Consider the following 18,692-nt stretch of genomic DNA (forward strand, 5'->3'; position numbering starts at 1 on the left):
TGAGAGTTACGGTAATAAAGAAGCACATCCTCCAAAGAGTATGAGTAACAGTAAAATACGTCCCCATAGAAGTCATCATAATTTAATTTAGATTTACATTTCAGTGGTTTGAATCTCTCAAGTACATATCACATTGTACAACGACAGTGCAAATTACGACATCTGCACACAAAGCTGCCCCGTAAAAATAAAAGCATATATTAGGTTAGAGGACACAAAAAAGGTTAAAAGTCCAGAAAAAAAGGTGCAAGACGTCTACATTTAAATATATGTATTGATATAACGATGTAACAATATTATTCCAATGAAATTACGGAGAGAACATGAAAACGCGACTCTGAAAGGCTTCTGATGTTTAATATGCTGTCCCCGTTTTACAGTTGTTTTAGAATGCAATCTAATAACAATAAATATAATTACTTAAAATATATATTGCTGGTATTTATGACAGGATATGAGCGCAGTGATTTTTTCTTTAAGCTATTTTATTATTTTATCATCTTGCGCAGGAAAAGCCAGTTTGAAAAATCTGAACAGGGAACTATCTTGTCTGTGCTTCATCTTTGGTCCGTCTACCATCCAAGATGGCGTCGCTTATTGGTCTGCGTGCGTGTGTCTCCGGTAAAAAAACCGTTTTATTCATTTCATTTACGCAATTTCGTGTGTGTGCTAAGATGTTTGTTTTTCATATTATGCATTCTGTTTTATGAATACCTCACAATATTCGATTTGTATGCAATAAAAGGTTGAAAAGCGTGATGGGATATCTGGAATTCCGAGCAAGGTCACGTTACCAATGAGAGTTAGCTAACGCTCAGCTAACAGCACATTGACGAGCTGTATGAATATCATTCAAAGAAACATTAAACATAAAACATATAAAACGTGAACTTTAAAACTCGGAGTAAGTTAGCAGCAGAATGTTTCTGGTTCGTTTGGTAGAAACGTGTCTCTGCCGCAAACCTGCTTTAATGTATTCTGCAACGTGTTTCCTGTCTTTAAACCTGATAGTATACTTTATTCTGAAACATTTTTACAGGTTTTTATTAACGTATGCATTGTACAAACACAGGCTGCACTTAATAAACTATTTAATGCAAACAGAGAGTCAACAGCATTAAAAACTGCTTCTGTTTTTGAACAACTGGTATTTTCCTCAGCACCGACTTATCTGTCAATAATCACAACCTGGTTGTATATAAATATAGTACAGATAAATTCCAGTGTAGTATAGTGATACACGTATAATATAGTGTGTAGACTATTTCATATTTGCAGAAATTATTAACATTTGTTGAATCTAACGTGTCACGTTTAAACCAAATCTTTTGTATTACATATATATATATATATGTCTACGTTTTTGCCTACCTCTTTAAGACGTGTTTATATCGATCATAAAAATCTATTATTATGCTCAAGTAGTGGCTAGTTTTAGGTAGGGGTGTCCCTATCCGATATCGGTCCGATATCGGCCTGAAAAACGAATATCGAATTCAAATTTCCAATTTATTTATTTATTTATTTTTTTGCAATTCATTTTTTATTTATTTTATTAAATTGTAGAATATTGTAGATATTCTGTAGAAGGTTAAAATTAATGTAACCAATTGGTTAATAATAAATGAGTCAGTTTTTCTCATACCTACTGTTGCTGACTATTGTTTTTTGTTTGAGTAACAACTTGATCAAACCTTTTCTAACATTCCACAATACAAATAAATAATTCATTATTGTTTTTTTATTTAAATTGAAAAAAAAATGTAATAAAAGTATCTATGATTTACGCTAATATCGCATCGGATCAATAGGCTGCAATATCGGTATAGTATTGGAAATGACAAAGTTGTATCGGGACATCCCGAGTTTTAGGTTTCAATCTTCAAGACTGATCTCTTTAATTTTTCACAAATTATGTAAAAAAAAAAAAAAGTAACAATAATTGAATGTTTAGGCAATAAGTGTTGAAATAATGGGAATAGTTTATGTAAAAGCTACGTATGATCTGTAATTCTTCCAGCCCTTCAGCTGTCTTCACCAGGCCTGCTGCATGGCTCACTGAAACTGGTTAGTGACCTGGTTTACTGGCTTCTACTGTGCAGTGTGGAATTGTTACACTTTGATTCCAGCAGTTTGTTTGTTTGTTTGCAGTGTACTGTGTCGCTGAGCCGACGAACCTTTGCTGCTGAGGCTAAGAAGACATACAGCAGAGAAAAACCACACGTGAACATCGGAACAATAGGACATGTTGATCACGGCAAGACCACGCTGACTGCAGCCATTACCAAAGGTACAATGCTGGTGTTATAGTTAGGGGTGCACCGATTGCAATTCACCGATTTTTTATTTATTTATTTTTTTTCTTTAAAAAAGCATCACCTGCCGATCCTGTTTTTATATATATATATATATATATATATATATATATATATATATATATATATATATAAATAAAACTGATAGCATGCACCTTTTAATGTTTCAATCTTATCTTATTTTATTGTAATACATTGAACAATATCCATGAAACAATGCACAAAAAAAAAACACAAGGTTTGAGGTAGATGATAAAATCATAATCTACAGGACAAACTAACAAAATGTCTTAAACCACCAATAAAATGTCCTGAGTTTTAAGTTTCCTTGTAGAGCAAAAAGAAAAATGTCTAAATGCAGCAGCTTTGTGGATATTTAAATGTAAAAATGTTAATCTAAAAATAACTTCCAGCAGTTTACAGGATAAAAGCTCCTAACAGTCAAACATTCTACAGAATAGTAAAGTGCAGCATGTGTAACATTTTCAAAAGTCAACAAGTAATCACTTGTACGTTAAGGGAAGCTTTTTCTTCATGTTCAATGCCGTGAACTCCTCCTCATAGTCACTCTGCTTTTTTCACTGCTCATAAGCGCTCACAGCAGGCCACTGACTGGCTCTTTTAGGGCCCTATAAAATCCGCGTTAACGGAATCGTGGACAGAATTACGGAATCGACCAATGAAAACGCTTAAACGCAGAAATGGGCAAAACCGTCACTGTGGGGTAAAGAACAGTTTTTTATGAGGAAATGTTTCCGGGGCCAATTATTAGGTGCATCACCCTCCCTCCTCATGTCCTGGCTGCATTAAACTCATCTTAAATCACCACAAACACCCTCTAAAACAACAAAAATCATCACTGACTCCTAAACCCAGAGCCACCTGTGCCCTTTTAACTTTACTGTGACTGTGAAGCTCCGCCCGTTTTTGTGTAGCGCAGCGGTGCTCCGTGAAAACGTGATCAGCTTTAACTGCTCAGTGTTTGAACTGTTATGCCTGGTTAGCTAAGAATAACTCAGTCCGTGTTGTCCTTTAGTTCTTTTTATTCCAGCCTTTTGTCCGTTCCTCATAGATACACATTCACAGTCAGCAAGCTACCTCAAGTACAACCGTTTCAGTGGGAACTTCCGGTCTACAAAACTAAAGTCAGTTGGCGCAACGTTATTAGAATGTTACATTCTAACAACATCTCATCAGAGCTACAGAAGATAGGATAATTTAAATTAGGTTAATTTAACCTAAGTTGATCAAAACTTAATCAATAAACCTGATCAGATTCAGTAAATCATTGAACCCTGAGAGGAAATCGGGTGACATTAATGTTGTTCTCATACATTTTTATATGACATGTGAATAATTAAAGGAGCTGTCAGAATAATCCATGTCACTACAATTTATATCTACCTTTTAATTGTATGTTACTTTATTTTTGACACACATTTTTGTTTAATTGATTTATTAAGCAAGGGTTTTTCAACCTTGGGGTTGCCTGGGAATAAAACGGGGTTGCCTGAGATTTCTAGTAATAATAAAATAATGAAAATACTGATTAAAATTATATTTAAATTTTTTTTCCATTGTATTATAATTTCTTTCAAAATATCTATTTTGAACAGGTTAAAAAACAATACTTATTATTACAGAAATAGACATGCAATGCAGGAAGAAGCAAAAAGCTCAAATAGCTTACTCTGTATTTGTATTTTACACAGTATAACGTATATGATAAAGAAAAATTAATGATTTTAGGGAAAAAAATCTCTGGGGTCCCCAGAAATCTGTGATATAACAAATGAGGTCACAATCTGAAAAAGGTTGGGAACCACTACATTAAGCGTTAGTGTTATTTTCTAATTCAAGCTCTGTGCTGTTTATTTGCTAGTGCTGGCTGATGCTGGTGGCGCTAACTACAAAAAGTACGAGGACATCGATAACGCTCCGGAGGAAAAGGCTCGAGGCATCACCATTAACGCCTCTCATGTGGAATACACCACATCTAACAGACACTACGCACACACAGACTGCCCTGGTCACGCCGACTACGTCAAAGTAAACAAAGGACACAGATTATCTTTCAGCCCTGTACCTAATAAATCAGTTATTAAATGATTGGTGATTCGCCTCAGAATATGATCACAGGCACGGCTCAGATGGACGGCTGCATCCTGGTGGTGGCGGCCACCGACGGCCAGATGCCTCAGACCAGAGAGCACCTCCTGCTGGCGCGGCAGATCGGCGTGGAGCACGTGGTGGTTTTCATCAACAAGGCCGACGCGGTGGAGGACAAGGAGATGGTGGAGCTGGTGGAGATAGAGATCCGTGAGCTGCTCACTGAGTTTGGCTACGATGGGGAAAACACGCCCGTTGTGATTGGCTCCGCCCTCTGTGCTCTGGAGGTGAGGAGAGGAATTCTTCAGTTTGTAATGTGGGTACACCTGCACACTAGGGCTGAACGATTTTGGAAAATAATCTAATTGCGTTTTTTTTTTCCTCAATATTGCGATTGAATATGCGATTATTTTTTCAAGGGCCTCTTGTCATGTATTTTTCAATGAACACAAGCAATAAATCAATCTGTTTCATAATAAACAATTTCAGATTTATTTAAACTTTAAATAAACTTTGAAATATACATTTTAAAGCACAGATTACAACAATAAAGCAAACAAATCTGTGGCTTTACCGCTTCAACGTATCTAACTTCACGTTTCATGAAACATGTGGACTGCACTTCTTAAACACAATCTGAACTTAACAAGAAAAATAAATGCAGCCTTTGTGATTAGAAAATCGTGTTTTATGACATTGCGATAATATCGCAAATGCAATTTATCTTTCAGCCTTACTGGACAGGGAGGGGAAAGGAAAAATAAATGAATATATTTCAAATTAAACTTAAAAAAAAAAAAAAAAAAAAAGAGGAAACGGGGGTATGGAGGGTACCTGTGGGCGGGGACCCCCCAGTGTCCGGCAGGTTCTGTTCTGGCCCTCTCTGTTTGCCTGGTTGTCAGGCTCCAGGTTGAAACTATTATTTCTCCCCATTTCTTAGGTTGATTTTTATTTTATTTTTTTGGAGGGGGGTTTCTCTTTTTTTTTTCCTCTCGCTCACTTCTCTCAATTTTTTACAGTATCTATTCTATTTTTAATATATATATATATATTATATATATCTCGTTCCTTTGCCCACGTGTTTGTCTATTTTTAACTTGTTATTGTCTCCTCACCCTCTAATAGTGCAACACCATTATTATTATAATTATTATAATATCTCACACACACACTCATTTATATTCATATTATAATGTATAATATTTGTAAATACAGTGTGTGGTATCCTGTCAGCATTTCTTTTCTTTCCTTCTATTCTGTAATTGTCTGTCTTTGTGTTGTATGTGGTAAAAAAGGAGAAGTTTGTAACGTAGTCACATGACTTGCATACGACACTGTATGTGTTCTTTTGTGGTTTTCATACCCGTATGTGTATTCTTTCCGTTTGATTCCAGGGAAGGTTACCTGAGCTGGGTCAGAAGGCAGTGATGGAGCTGCTGGAAGTAGTGGATTCTTATATTCCTCTTCCTAAACGAGAGCTGGATAAACCTTTCCTGTTGCCAATCGAAGGCGTTTATTCAATCCCAGGTAGGAAAACTAACTGGCACAAAACGAAACACTTCTTGCATGTGATGTGTCTTTGCTCTAGGACAGCGATTCTCAACTGGTGGGTCGGGGGCAGCTAGTCAAAAATAAATAAATACTTTTATTTTTAAAGAAACTTTTCTTTTGACAGGCATGCTGTGAAATGCATGTTGCACAGGAAAATATATAGATTTATGTTTTAAAAAATATTATATATTTGTGTTTTCAACATGTTTTTTTTTGAAAAACTAAATTTGGTTGGTTGAATTAAAAAAAAAATTGGGTCGCGATTAAATGACCGAGGCAAAATGTGGGTCCCAGGATGAGACCAGTTGAGAAGCCCTGCTCTAGGTCTTCATCATCAAACAAAGTGTTCCATATCAGAGAATTTGACTTGCCACTTGTTTACGAAGCATTTTTGCTGCGTTTCTCCTGCCATGTTTCAAGACCACTAGCAACAACTTTCCTCATGTTAGCCTGCAGGCTAGCTTTGGCTTTGAGAGGGGCGGGGCAGAGGGGAGGAGCTTGCATGTGTGTGGATTAAACAACCCCAAATTAGTATTAATAACGTGTGTGCCAAGATTTATTATTTGTAGACGTCCGAAATAGTGGGTTTGTTTTATTTAGCGAATAAAACATGTTAAAAAAAAAAAATATATATATATATATATAAATATTTATATATTTTTTTTAATAATAATATTCCTTGATTATGTTAGTTTTGTAATCGTTGGGTGCAATAATTGAAATTGTAATCGAATTTTGATTAATTGAGCAGCCCTAATCCAAAGTGCACCCAAACATTAACCTTCAGGGAAGACGGGGCAGAAACGCTGGCTCAGAGATTTATAAGAATCACGATTCAGACATTAATCGATTTTTTACGGCACCCTTATAAATAAACTGGGGTGGACAAACGCCTTTTGCATGTGCTCACATACTAAACATTCATACACATTTGAACAACTATTTAATCACATAAATGTACATAAATCCATTACAGATATCTGAAATTCACAGAGTTTTAAGACTAACCTGAACATTGTCGCTTGTGTCTCAGGCAGAGGTACGGTCGTTTCTGGTACCGTGGAGAGAGGCATCATTAAGAAAGGAGACGAGTCTGAGTTTTTGGGACATAACCGCAGCTTTAAATCTGTGGTGACAGGTGAGTGAAAACAATTAGAAAGAGTACTTTATGTTCACACCAGCACATCCTGAAACATTTTAACCACTCAAGGATTGATTTGCTCAGTTTAAAGAGCCACCAGATAAACCAGGTTTTAGCATGTCTAGGGCAGACAATGTAGTTTAATTTTCCCTGAGCGCTGGCTGCAAGGAGAACAGGCTGTGCACTCTGAGGAGAAGCCAGTCACTGATGTGCTTTACCTTCACCCTGTTTCTCTTTCTGCTTTTTACTGCTACTGAGAATCTGATCCACACAGTACCCTCTCAGCTATAGTGCATCAAACACAAACCTCTCTACAACTGACAGGATGTTTCCTGTCATTTGGGAGCAGATGAAAAAGTGCACTTGAATGCAAACCAAGCCAAATGATTGTAATAAAATCATCAGGTGTTCTCTGCCCACTGTGCCTAAGTACTGGACTATCCTGATGCGAAAACTGCCTGAGAGTCACAGGTTTAATAAAAAGTGGACTTAAACATGAGATAAAGATCTCTTCCCATGTAAATATGTTTTGAGCCCTAAACTCTAAAATGTCTACGTGCAGAGTAGAGTGAGAACATTGAGGATGGCATATACTGGCACATATAAAAATATAGAGTTCAACAATAGAAGCAGATGCTTTTACTACATAATTCCCTTTAATCTGAGACACACTTTGAAAAGCACTGATATAGTCTAAGACCTCATGCATTACAAGCAGCTGTGTACACGACTGCTTTGTTGGAGTAACCAACTCCGATCATCAGGTATCGAGATGTTCCACAAGTCTCTGGATCGCGCTGAAGCCGGAGACAACCTGGGAGCGCTGGTCCGAGGCCTGAAGAGGGAGGACGTGAGGCGAGGGATGGTGATGTGCAAACCAGGATCCATCATGCCTCACCAGAAAGTCAAGGCACAGGTCGGCTTTTCTTTCTTATCACACAGTCCAACTCTGTAGACTTCTGCAGTTGTTCATGGCTGTCTGTGAGTTACAGGTGTATGTGCTCAGTAAGGAGGAGGGAGGCAGACACAAACCATTTGTCACCAGCTTTATGCCCGTCATGTTTTCTCTCACCTGGGACATGGCCTGCAGAGTCATCCTGCCTCCTGAGAAGGTGAGTGTGAACATGTGTGTATATTTGTCTTTGTGACGACGAGTCACAAAGACAGAAAAATAGAGCTTTTTTCAGGCTAAAATTGTGTTGCAATCCAGATTAATGAGGTTATAAACAGGATACTGGGCTATTATTTCTCTTGTGCATATGCTTTAAATATATTTGTTCGACTTTAGAAAAAAATGTAAGTGTATATGCAGCTCGTAGCTTTGGGTTTGGATATAGTGGCTTTTCTTATTCACATTAACATATGACTGACAAAAAATGTATTCGGCGATATATTGCGATATTACGTTGCGCCTTTCTCGGATCGATTAAAAATGCATCCCTATTGATTAAAAAATAAATAATATATATATATATATATATATATATATATATATATATATATATATATATATATATATATATATAATTTTTTTATTGAATTTTTTTTTCATTTATTTATTTTACCAGAAAAGTATTTTCCACTGCAGGAGACATTGTAACTGCACTGAAACCTGGGCATGTTGACCGGCTTGTGTTTTTTCAATAAAATCTGAAAAGAAAGTACTAACTTTCTGCATTTATTTGTTGTTCTAGGCATATACCTCAGTTAAGTTGCACTAAAGTTAAGTTGCACCAAAGTCAAAGTTGGTTTAAAAGCCACAGGCAGATTGTATGTTTATGTTGTTGGCACATGGCATGTTAAAGCCAATGTTTTGAGTGTAAAATATGCCAATAAATATATTTCATACATAATGTTCTCATGAAGGTGTACACATTTACAGATTAGTTCTTCAAGTCATATATTAAAAAAAATTGCAACAATCGGCTTATTCTTAATATCGGGGTTTATCGTATCGTATTGTGACCTATTTATCGAGATACGAATCATATTGCCAGATGCCAGGCAATACACACCCCTAATCTTCAATATTTGCAAGTCTTACCAGAAAGATTGTAGCTTAAATCTGCTGGTGAAAAATGCCACACGTTCACATTTTTTAACAAAATGTGAACGTGTGAGTGAGTTCTGTAGTGAGGCTTGTTTAGGGGAAGGTCTGGGAACTTAAAACGCACTCAGAAATGTATTCAACTGTGCTTTTCATGCTGTTCTGAGAAGTAGTGAAAGCAGCGACTCTTTAAATGAGTATTTTAATACAAAATAAGATGTAACATGAAAATATATCAATATAGGCCATATTGTAATTTCTTATATCGCCGAAATAAAAAACTTGATATAGTATATCTTGGATCTCTATATATTGCCTAGGTCAAAACCATCAATGATGATTAAAGCAGAATGTGCATTTATTTATTTATTTTAACTAAAACATTACTGTGACACATAACAGCAGTGTGTAATTAAACAAGGATTAAATCAAAAACAGATCCACTCCTGCCTCGTAAATATTAATTTAGCAAAAATGCATACATAAATGTATAATTTGTTGATATTTTAGGGATAAACTGAAGCAGGCAGCTTTGACATAATACAACATGCAACATTTAATTTCTTATCGTCACCCTGATTTATTGTTTGAGAGTGAAATTAATGCAGATTTTGTAGATCTCTGGATGAACCTGTGACGTGGCCTGCAGGTCTTTACTCTGTTTTGGAGGGATTGCCTTCAATCTCTTGTTTTTCTAACAGGAAATGGTGATGCCGGGTGAAGACACGTCGCTGACGCTGGTCCTTCGTCAGCCAATGATTCTGGAGAAAGGCCAGAGGTTCACTCTGAGAGATGGAAACAGGACCATCGGCACTGGCCTGGTTACAGACATCCTCAGTTTTACAGATGAAGATCAGAGCAACTGGGGCTGAGGGGGAAGGTTTCATTGGTTAGGGAGGGTGCGGGGTTAGGGAGGGAGGGGGTTTAATAGCTGTCTGTGTCTGGTCATATGGAGAAATTGCAGAAATAAAACTTACAAAACTTCTACAGAAGAGGCATCATAAACTTCTGCATGTATCTAGTATACAGTACCACCAAATACTGAAACTCCCCAATGTTCCATCTGGTCTTCATGTTCAAAGATGGTTGATATATCATTTACGTAATAAAATGTATTTAATAATAACGTCACTTTGTGGTGTTTGTTGTTGGATTTAAATTCAGTAATATCTGCCCACAGAAAGAATTCAACTGTCTTTACATGTGTAGCAGATTGATGGGAAGAGGAAAAAAAGAAAGTTCTGATCTGCATCTTTTCAGCTACTTCTGCAACAAAGGCTGTTAAATGGGGTGCAGTTCCACCTCTGGCCTGAGGGGCATAATTTTCCTACCAATAAACACCCTAGAGTGGATCGTCTCATCGATAGTAGTGAGATCATTCATAAAGAGATTTTAGGCTTTTTTTTTTTTAGGTTCAAACAAACTACAGTCCGTGTTTCGAAAACACATTTTAGCTCATTTGTCTTAAAACATGTCAACCTGTTCTGTATTGATACTTTGCAGCTGTATGTAGATTTGTGTAGAAAAGTGTTTTTCAACCTTGGGGCCTTAAAGGTGCAGTCTGCAACTCTTATAAAAGAGAGTTTTTGTCATATTTGCTACAGCTGTCTTTGGCAGAATGCACCGCGACCGAGCAAAAAGAACCAATCAGAGCCAGGATTGTGTTTGATGGACTGTCTGACAGCTGTTGCTCACAGTTCCCGGGTCTGGAGCGCCATCTTTTTTTTACAGTGTATGGTCTGGAGGAGTAGAAGATGGAATTGGTGACTTTTCTGCTTGAAAGGTAATTACTGCTGCTTGATTTACATTATGTTTGATTTGTATTTGTTACACTAGAACTGTGTAGTGCATGTGTTGTTCATGTGCACAGCAGCTTCATGTGGGCTGCTGTAAGTGACACTGTGTTGTTGCTGCTGTTGCTGAAGTATTTGCGCATTGAGAGAGAGAAACATTGCAGTAATATGCTTTTAACAGAGCATGTTTTATTACGGTGATGTTGCTGTCGGACTAACGTTAGCTTGTTAGCTCCTCTGAGGCAGGGCAAGAGACCAGCGTGGAGGGAGGGAGAGAGAGGGATCTGAGAGTTGTGGACTGCACCTTTAAATATCTAGTATTTGGGGAAATAAAAATCCTGATTCATTTTTAAATTATTAAAATGCCACATATTCTATACTTTCACTAACTCAAATATAAATCTAGTTTTTAAAAAAATCTACTTCATTTGGGTCAATTTGACCCTGTTCAGTGTTTATAATTCCAAAAATAATAGTTGCCTTTTTTTTGCTTTTAATTTCATGACATTTCCTAATTTGATGGGTACGATTGGCATACCTGTCAAGTTTTGGATTTGAAAATAAGGAAAATTTTCTGGCGCCCACTACCAGCCGTCCCACCCGCCCAACCAAGCTCCAGTATCCCTTATATTTTAATATAGATGTACAAGAAATCTAAAATAGCCACTTGTCAACCACTTACTAAATACATTTATGTGATTATAATCTGGTAGGTCGACCTTTATTAACATTTAAATGCTGTGAACATTCCTACTACAGCTGGTGATATGGACCAAAACTCATATCTCAGTATATTTTCTCAAAATGGTGATATACGATATAAATCTAGATAATTTTATTACACAAAGTCTGACCAGAAAAACAATTCTGGGTTAAATTTGATGATGCAAAATGTTACAAAGGGACATTTATTAACAAACAGCTGATCAATATGTGCACTCATTAATCTATCTATGAGCTTTACATGTTGTTCTGAGAAGTAAAAGCAGCGACTCCTAAAACTAGTATTTTGTTTCATATGATATATGAAATAATATAGTTTTCTATATCGCCAAAATAGAAAACTTGATACATCTTGAATCTTGATATATTGCCCAGCTCTAATTTGTGAATTATAAAACAGCCTAAATATAAACATAAATGTGTATATGAAGCACATGTGTTTATTTAATATACTTACAGTTTATATACAAGTCAACACGTTGCATATTTACTGTTAATTTCACATTGTTTGTCTTTAAGTTAGACATTAACATTTTATTTTATTACATATTTTCTTATAATTTCTCATGATCACTCGTGGTTCTCTGGTATTCACTAATGACTTATTAAACACATTTATTACAGACTTTACATCCTTTAACACTTTTTTAAAGCAGTGTATATTTGTGGAGCTTGTGATTGTCTGATTTTTCATGGTGACTTACGTCATTCCTTCCCCCATGGTAGACGTTAAAATCTCAGTTATTAATCTAACAGAACGTGTAACTGTGTCACATCCTGCTGCTCTTTAAGAAGATAAACTCTCTTTCTGAGTTGTTTCCGGATTTGTTGCCGTTGTCAGCACTAATCTCGTGAGAACTGTCACTCAGGCCATTTCAGGTAACAGTTCTCGCGAGGTCAGTGACGGCGTTCAGTTTAGTGAGGCATTTTTTTTAATCATTATGACATTACATTACGGGAAAATACTAATACGGGAAGATGGCAGGAAAGAGGGGTAAAATACGGGAGTTTCCCGGCCAAAACGGGATACTTGACAGGTATGACAATTGATTAAGCATACAGTTATTATGATGCAAATTTTTCAATATGCTGAACATCACACTCATAGGTGTTCTTCTGGGGTCAAACTAAGGGAGGTGCAAACATAAAAGCTTGTATGGCAGCCCCTTATCAAAACCATTTGTCATTGTGCTTTGTGTGTATTGTTTGTTCTGCAATTTGCACACACTCCAAAATGTCCTCTAGGAAAAGGTTTAGTGTCAGAGGTTTTGGAACAGCTCTTTCACAGTGAAAGTGACAGAGGAAAATGTGCCTGAAGACAGAGAACTGTGTTGAGGAGGACCCTGATTTTGAGGTATTTTTAGCTGAAGTAGTAAATAAATATGTTTATGAGAGGAAAGGGAGGGTCACTCACCAATTAATATGGTTCATTCTGTGAGAACGGGGTTAGACTGAAGTAAAGTCTAAAAACCTGAAAAGCACCCAAAAAAGCACACAAAAATTGGAGGCAAGACTTTAATTGCGTGGTTCTTTTTGTACGAGTATTTAGGGTCCTTCCAAATGCCTTAAATCCAGAAAAAAATCATTCAAAAGTTTTTCACTTTTTGGCCATACTGCACCTTACCTCCAATTTTTTGTGTTTTTCAGGTTTTTGCCAATTTCTCTAACCCTGTTTAATTGCCGTGGTCATTTTTGCACTAGTATTTAGGGTACTTCCAAAGCCTTACTGCGGTCATGAATGTGCACCCCAGTTTAGAAAAGATTTGGATGAAAGATTTTCAAAATACACAAACTCTTAAACTGAAAATTTGACCTGATGGTGGCGCTGCAGGAAAGGTCAAATCATCACCACAACCAATAGGGTTCATACTATAATGGTCAATAATGTTGTCATTTGAAGATTTGGATAAAAACATTTTAAGATAAATTAATTTTCATTTAGAAGTTTGGCCTGATGGTGGCGCTAGAGAACAGGGCAAGGTTTCATTATCAAGGGGTTATTTATGTATTCAACAAATAAACAAAATGCCTGATACAAAAACTTCAGTCAACAGTTTTTTGAAAATCATTTTCTAAAGGCAAATACCCCTGGGGTCAAATTGACCCCAAGGGTAAAATGTGTTGGTAATATTTGAGGATAATAGGAGAGTGAAGGTAACATGTAATGATCTTCTGTTGGCAGAGATGAGCATGGCTCCGGTCTGGGTCTCCACAGAGTAGTTTATGTCTTCCTCGCTCGTCTCTTTCCCGCAGGAAGTTCTCTGGTTGCTTGGTTTTGCTGTCGGTATTTCTATCAGAGCGTCTTGTAACCCAATCAGCCTGTTGCTGTAATCAAATACTGTACGTCTGCAGCAGTCTGAGCTGTAAGTTCTCCTGACTGATGTGTTCAACTGGAGGATGAATGTCTCCACAAGCCACATAACTGGGAGAGGTCAATGATCATCAGGCAGTGAGCGAGGGAGAACATGCAAACTCACAAAGATGCAGATGTAAAGGAACACTGACACATGCAGAGGATGATTGTATGAAGAGCCTCTTTATATGATTTGCGAGTTTTGTAGCTGAGTAGGTAAATATCTAAAGCATGTGGAGCTGCAGTCCTCTAGGAATGGAGTTTGAGTATACAACGGGTGTGTTTTTAACAAGAAGTAGAATTATTCAGGTAGTTTATTAACAATCGTTCATTAAGCTTTGTAGCTAAAGTCATTGATAGACTATCAAGATTCAAGATTTCTATTTTGGCGCTACAGAAAATTAAAATATTGCCACAATGATATATTTTTCATTTCATATTTTATTTTGTATTAAAATACTTTTAGGAGTTGCCGCTTTCACTACTTCTCAGAACAGCATGAAAAGCTCAGTTAGATGGATTTCTAAGTGCGTCCTAACCCAGGCCTTCCTCTAAACAAGCCACACTACAGAAATTACTCATACATGCTGTCCCTTAGAGCAGGGGTTCTCAACTGGTCTGACCCTGGGACCCACAATTTGCCATGGTCATTAAATTGTGACCCACTTTTTTTTTTATTTAGAATCCAACCAACCAAATTTATTTTTTTTAAAAATAGCTTTTGAAAACGCACATATATAATCTTTTTTTAAAACATAAATCTATTTATTTCACAGCATGTCTGTCAAAAGAAAAGTGTCTTTCAAAATAAGACAAGTCCAACATGAAGAACTTTTTAAGTATTTATTTATTTATTTTTGACCATCTATCCGCGACCTTCCCAGTACAGGTCTACGACCCACTTTTGGGTCCCGGCCCACCAGTTGAGAATCTCTGCCTTAGAGCAGTGATTCCCAACCAGGGTATATGAGTACCCCTGGGGGTACAAGAGCACATTGCAGGGGGTACTCGGAAACAATTATCAGTTAACTTAAAACATAACTGGAAAATATTCCTAATTTCCTTTAAGGCTATTTTTGGGACAAACTGACCACAGACTAACAATAATATTGCTCAATAGAATACTGTATTTTCTTGTAATTTATTCAAACCTGATCAATTTTTTGCTGTAGAAGCTATTTAATCACAGTTCTGACATTAGGACACAATATTTAGTTAGCTATATTTTACAGAGAAGACAGGATTTAATCACATGAAAGTTGCATTGGTATTTTCTTTAAATGCACTTAGTGTTTGAGTTTGTGGCTTAAATGTAGGGTAGGTGATTTTCAAAAGCTAGCATGATTTTGAATGTAGCCTCCGTGATGGCTCCGCTTTTACCCCCCTCGCCCCTCCTCTCTGTGCTTTGTCTCACTCACATGCATGCACACAGCTGCTGCAGAAGAGGAGCTCAGCTCATCACTTGTATTGTGTAGAAACGTTGTCTCATTCAGCAGTAAGTAAACAATAAACTTTATCATTATATATGTTAAAAAATGTGACCAAAAACTCTGTTTTAACTCTGTCAGCGGTGACAACGTTCAACGTGAGCTCGTGTATGTGAAGGATCGGAGAGCGAGCAGGGAGACAGGGAGACGTGATTGGTTAAGAAAACCGTTAGTTTTTTTTTCCATTGGTTGAAGTTATTACAGATTTACAGCTGCTACAGTTGATGGATTTTCTTTGTTCCTTTTTCAGAGCACATAAGAGCTTAATTTCTGTCAGGACATAAAGACAATTTCAACCAAAAACTTAAAAAGTGTATCTGGAGAAAATCGCCTACCCTCGCTTTAAGCCTTAGGAAACCAATGTTCGAGACACAGGAGGGAGTTTGCTAATACACAAATAAAACAGCATATTAAATTGTTGAGGGGGTGCTTATGATATGAAGAGGGGGTACACCTAATTTGAAAAAAATGCAAACTCCCTTAGAGGAGAAAAAAGCCAAAAGTGGAAGATATTGTGCAACCGTTTGTTAATAAATGTGCCTGTGTGGCATTTTGCATCAGCAAATTCAACCCAGAATTTTCTCTGTGACAAGACTTTATTGAGTTAAAAATATTGATATTTGTGTCGTATATCGCCATTTTGAGAAAAAAATATCAAGATATGAGTATTGGTTCAAATCGCCCAGCCCTATAAAATACTTTTTTTCTTATAAAAGTCAAACATTTGCACACACATTTGTTTACAGAAAGTTTGGAAGTTCAGCATTTTATTCAAAAGTGAAGAGCCATCATGTTTTAGTTTATCACTACTAAGAAAATATCAGACCTGATGGAAATAATCTGGATTTTAATCTCAGGACACTGTGAAGGACTGACCGTTCCTTGATAGTGTAGAATTATTGGGAAGACTTCCAGGTAATGGGGTGATATAAGAACATAGTGGTTTCACAAATATCTTCAGGAGGATGTTGACAGTATTCTCATTAGCAGTTGCTTTAAATTAATCTCAAAACTAAATTGAAAAAATGGAAATAATCTGGGTTGAGGCGATGCAGTTCATCAGGTTTCTATGGTGTGTGTGTTATCTGTGGAAGGGCTTAAGGTTACAGGCAGTGAAATCCCATAGAACTGCCAAGCTGCGTCCGCATAGATGCAATGACATGACCGATTGCATAAGCAGGAAAGATGAAACCTCTGACCGACCAGACACGTCGCACCAAGTTATTTCTCTCAGTTATTATTTGCTACACTCTGATCACGAAGCAGCCCCAAGTTCTGGAATTAGTTAAACTGGGTTTTTTCAAGTCATGATTTAAAAGTTGTACGTCGTCACTTTACAACGAGATAACTATAATTAATAAAGCTTCCATTTTTTAAACAGCATGAGCCTGTAAAATAAGCACATGTTCCCTCTTACATAGTAAAAAGCCATTGACCCTGCACTTTGTTGAACCGCCATTTGTTTTTTTTTGTTTTTTTTCTAGAGCAGAGCAGTAAGCGTACGTTGATATTTTTAACACAAGTCGGCAATAAAAGATAAACAAATGTGCTGAAGACTGCTGAGATGGCCCTCAGGTGGATTAGTTAACCCTTTAGCTCATCTCACCTGGGATCACAGAACTAGTCTGACCTTTTGTTATGGTTTTTAAATCACATTTACAGTATGTTTGAAGAGTAAGAGCAAGAATCAGGCCAATTTCAAGGTGTATTATACGCTACATAGCAACCAAAATGTAGATTTCAACAGCACTGTAAACCCGAACGTTCAAAATAATTAAATAGATTAAGTAGTTTTACTCAAAGTTATAGAAAAAGTTGCACTTACTTTATTATGTCAAGTTGGTGTAACATTTTCTTCCTTTTTGATTAACTTTAACTACATTTTTGAGTAAATGGACACAACTTAAGTACAACTTAATAGAATTAAGTAATTACATGCTAAGAATGGTAGAGCCCTGTTATTTCTGTGGTTTCAAATAGGAATCATTTAAAAAAAAACTTACTTCATATAGGAATTTAACTGTTGTCATCCAACCTTTTAAGTTCGGGAACATTTTGACTTTTAAGTTAATCAACTTCAAAAAAATTTAAGCAAACAATTGCCTCAATTTTTTTGGAGTTCTGGTAACTTATTTGGATTGACAGTGAGTTAAAATGTGTTGGCAGGTGTTGGTGCACAACCTCAAACTGATGTACTGTATGTACACATACAAACTTCATTATTCATCAGTATTTTATCAGTTATGTTACTGTGCATTATCTTTAATTGTTACGTATATCCCAACTGAGCCTCGTCTCCATTTTTTACTCCTAAGTGTAAAAGCGTATTGGAAGAACAGCGTCTACAGACAGTAGCATCTATCCTAATGTCATGCACTTTATTTTTTGTCATCTGAAGCTGAAGTACAGCTCTTTTTTAATGTTAGCGGCTTATTCTTAGAAGTTCAAAGTTTTTTCCATTGGAAAATTAGAGACAGAATCTAAGCACTTTGTCCATATATGATGTAGGAGATCATCACTTGTGGTCCTGACAGCAAATATGTCTTCAGTTTGTCATTTAACCACAGATTGATAGTCATCAGCCCCTAATGAGACTCTGCTGTGCATCTCAAACAGAAAAATGGCCTCTTCTTTATGAGGGGCCGATTGTAAAGAAGCGTAAGTTAAAATAAACAGCAACCTTTTGCAACAACCAAAAGTTTGTGAATTTTTTTTTTTTCTGTTACTTTTGACCAGATTTACAGCAATATCTGTGATATTTATTTCTCGTAAAAATATAACGTCACTGTTAAATGTAAATGTTAAATGTAAATGTAATTGTTAAATGTAAATGTTGAATCTAAATGCCACAGATGAATCCAAATAATTAGCTAAAGTGCAAATTCACTGAAAGTACCAAAATAAAAACTCAAAGTTTTAATTTAACATTTAAATTTAAAAGTAACATTTAGATTTAGACTTAAAGGGGACATATCATGGTTTTAAATCCTTCCTTTTTACATATAAATCATACAGTTATGGTCTATATAAAGCGGAACTGCAATGCTTGGGTCTGAATTCCTCATTATTATAGCTCCACAGACCCCTTTTCTACCCTTTTCTGATGTGCTTCTGAGAGCAACTCGTTTTTGTGCTGTCTCTTTAAATGCAAATGAGACACTCCATGCCCCGCC

The 18,692-nt window shown here is 36.5% G+C and overlaps 1 protein-coding gene across 1 annotated transcript; it reads left to right on the plus strand.

The window, feature by feature from the left end:
- Positions 1 to 526: 526 nt before the first annotated feature.
- On the plus strand, positions 527 to 10,294 carry tufm (Tu translation elongation factor, mitochondrial). The gene is made up of 10 exons (XM_028455921.1): positions 527 to 621; positions 2,021 to 2,067; positions 2,152 to 2,290; positions 4,198 to 4,364; positions 4,442 to 4,711; positions 5,819 to 5,951; positions 7,009 to 7,113; positions 7,881 to 8,032; positions 8,109 to 8,228; positions 9,865 to 10,294. Exons 1-10 carry the CDS (start codon positions 585 to 587, stop codon positions 10,033 to 10,035), a joined length of 1,341 nt encoding a protein of 446 aa, XP_028311722.1. The 5' UTR covers positions 527 to 584; the 3' UTR covers positions 10,036 to 10,294.
- Positions 10,295 to 18,692: the final 8,398 nt, after the last annotated feature.

Source organism: Gouania willdenowi, chromosome 8 (assembly GCF_900634775.1).
Source record: "Gouania willdenowi chromosome 8, fGouWil2.1, whole genome shotgun sequence".
In the NCBI taxonomy this organism is placed as follows: domain Eukaryota; kingdom Metazoa; phylum Chordata; class Actinopteri; order Blenniiformes; family Gobiesocidae; genus Gouania; species Gouania willdenowi.

Coding starts and splice junctions, on each gene's coding strand:
- tufm (XM_028455921.1), top strand. CDS start 585: ATGGCGTCGCTTATTGGTCTGCGTGCGTGTGTCTCCG. Junction 4,712..5,818: donor CCGCCCTCTGTGCTCTGGAG/GTGAGGAGAGGA, acceptor GTTTGATTCCAG/GGAAGGTTACCTGAGCTGGG. Junction 8,033..8,108: donor ACCAGAAAGTCAAGGCACAG/GTCGGCTTTTCT, acceptor TGTGAGTTACAG/GTGTATGTGCTCAGTAAGGA.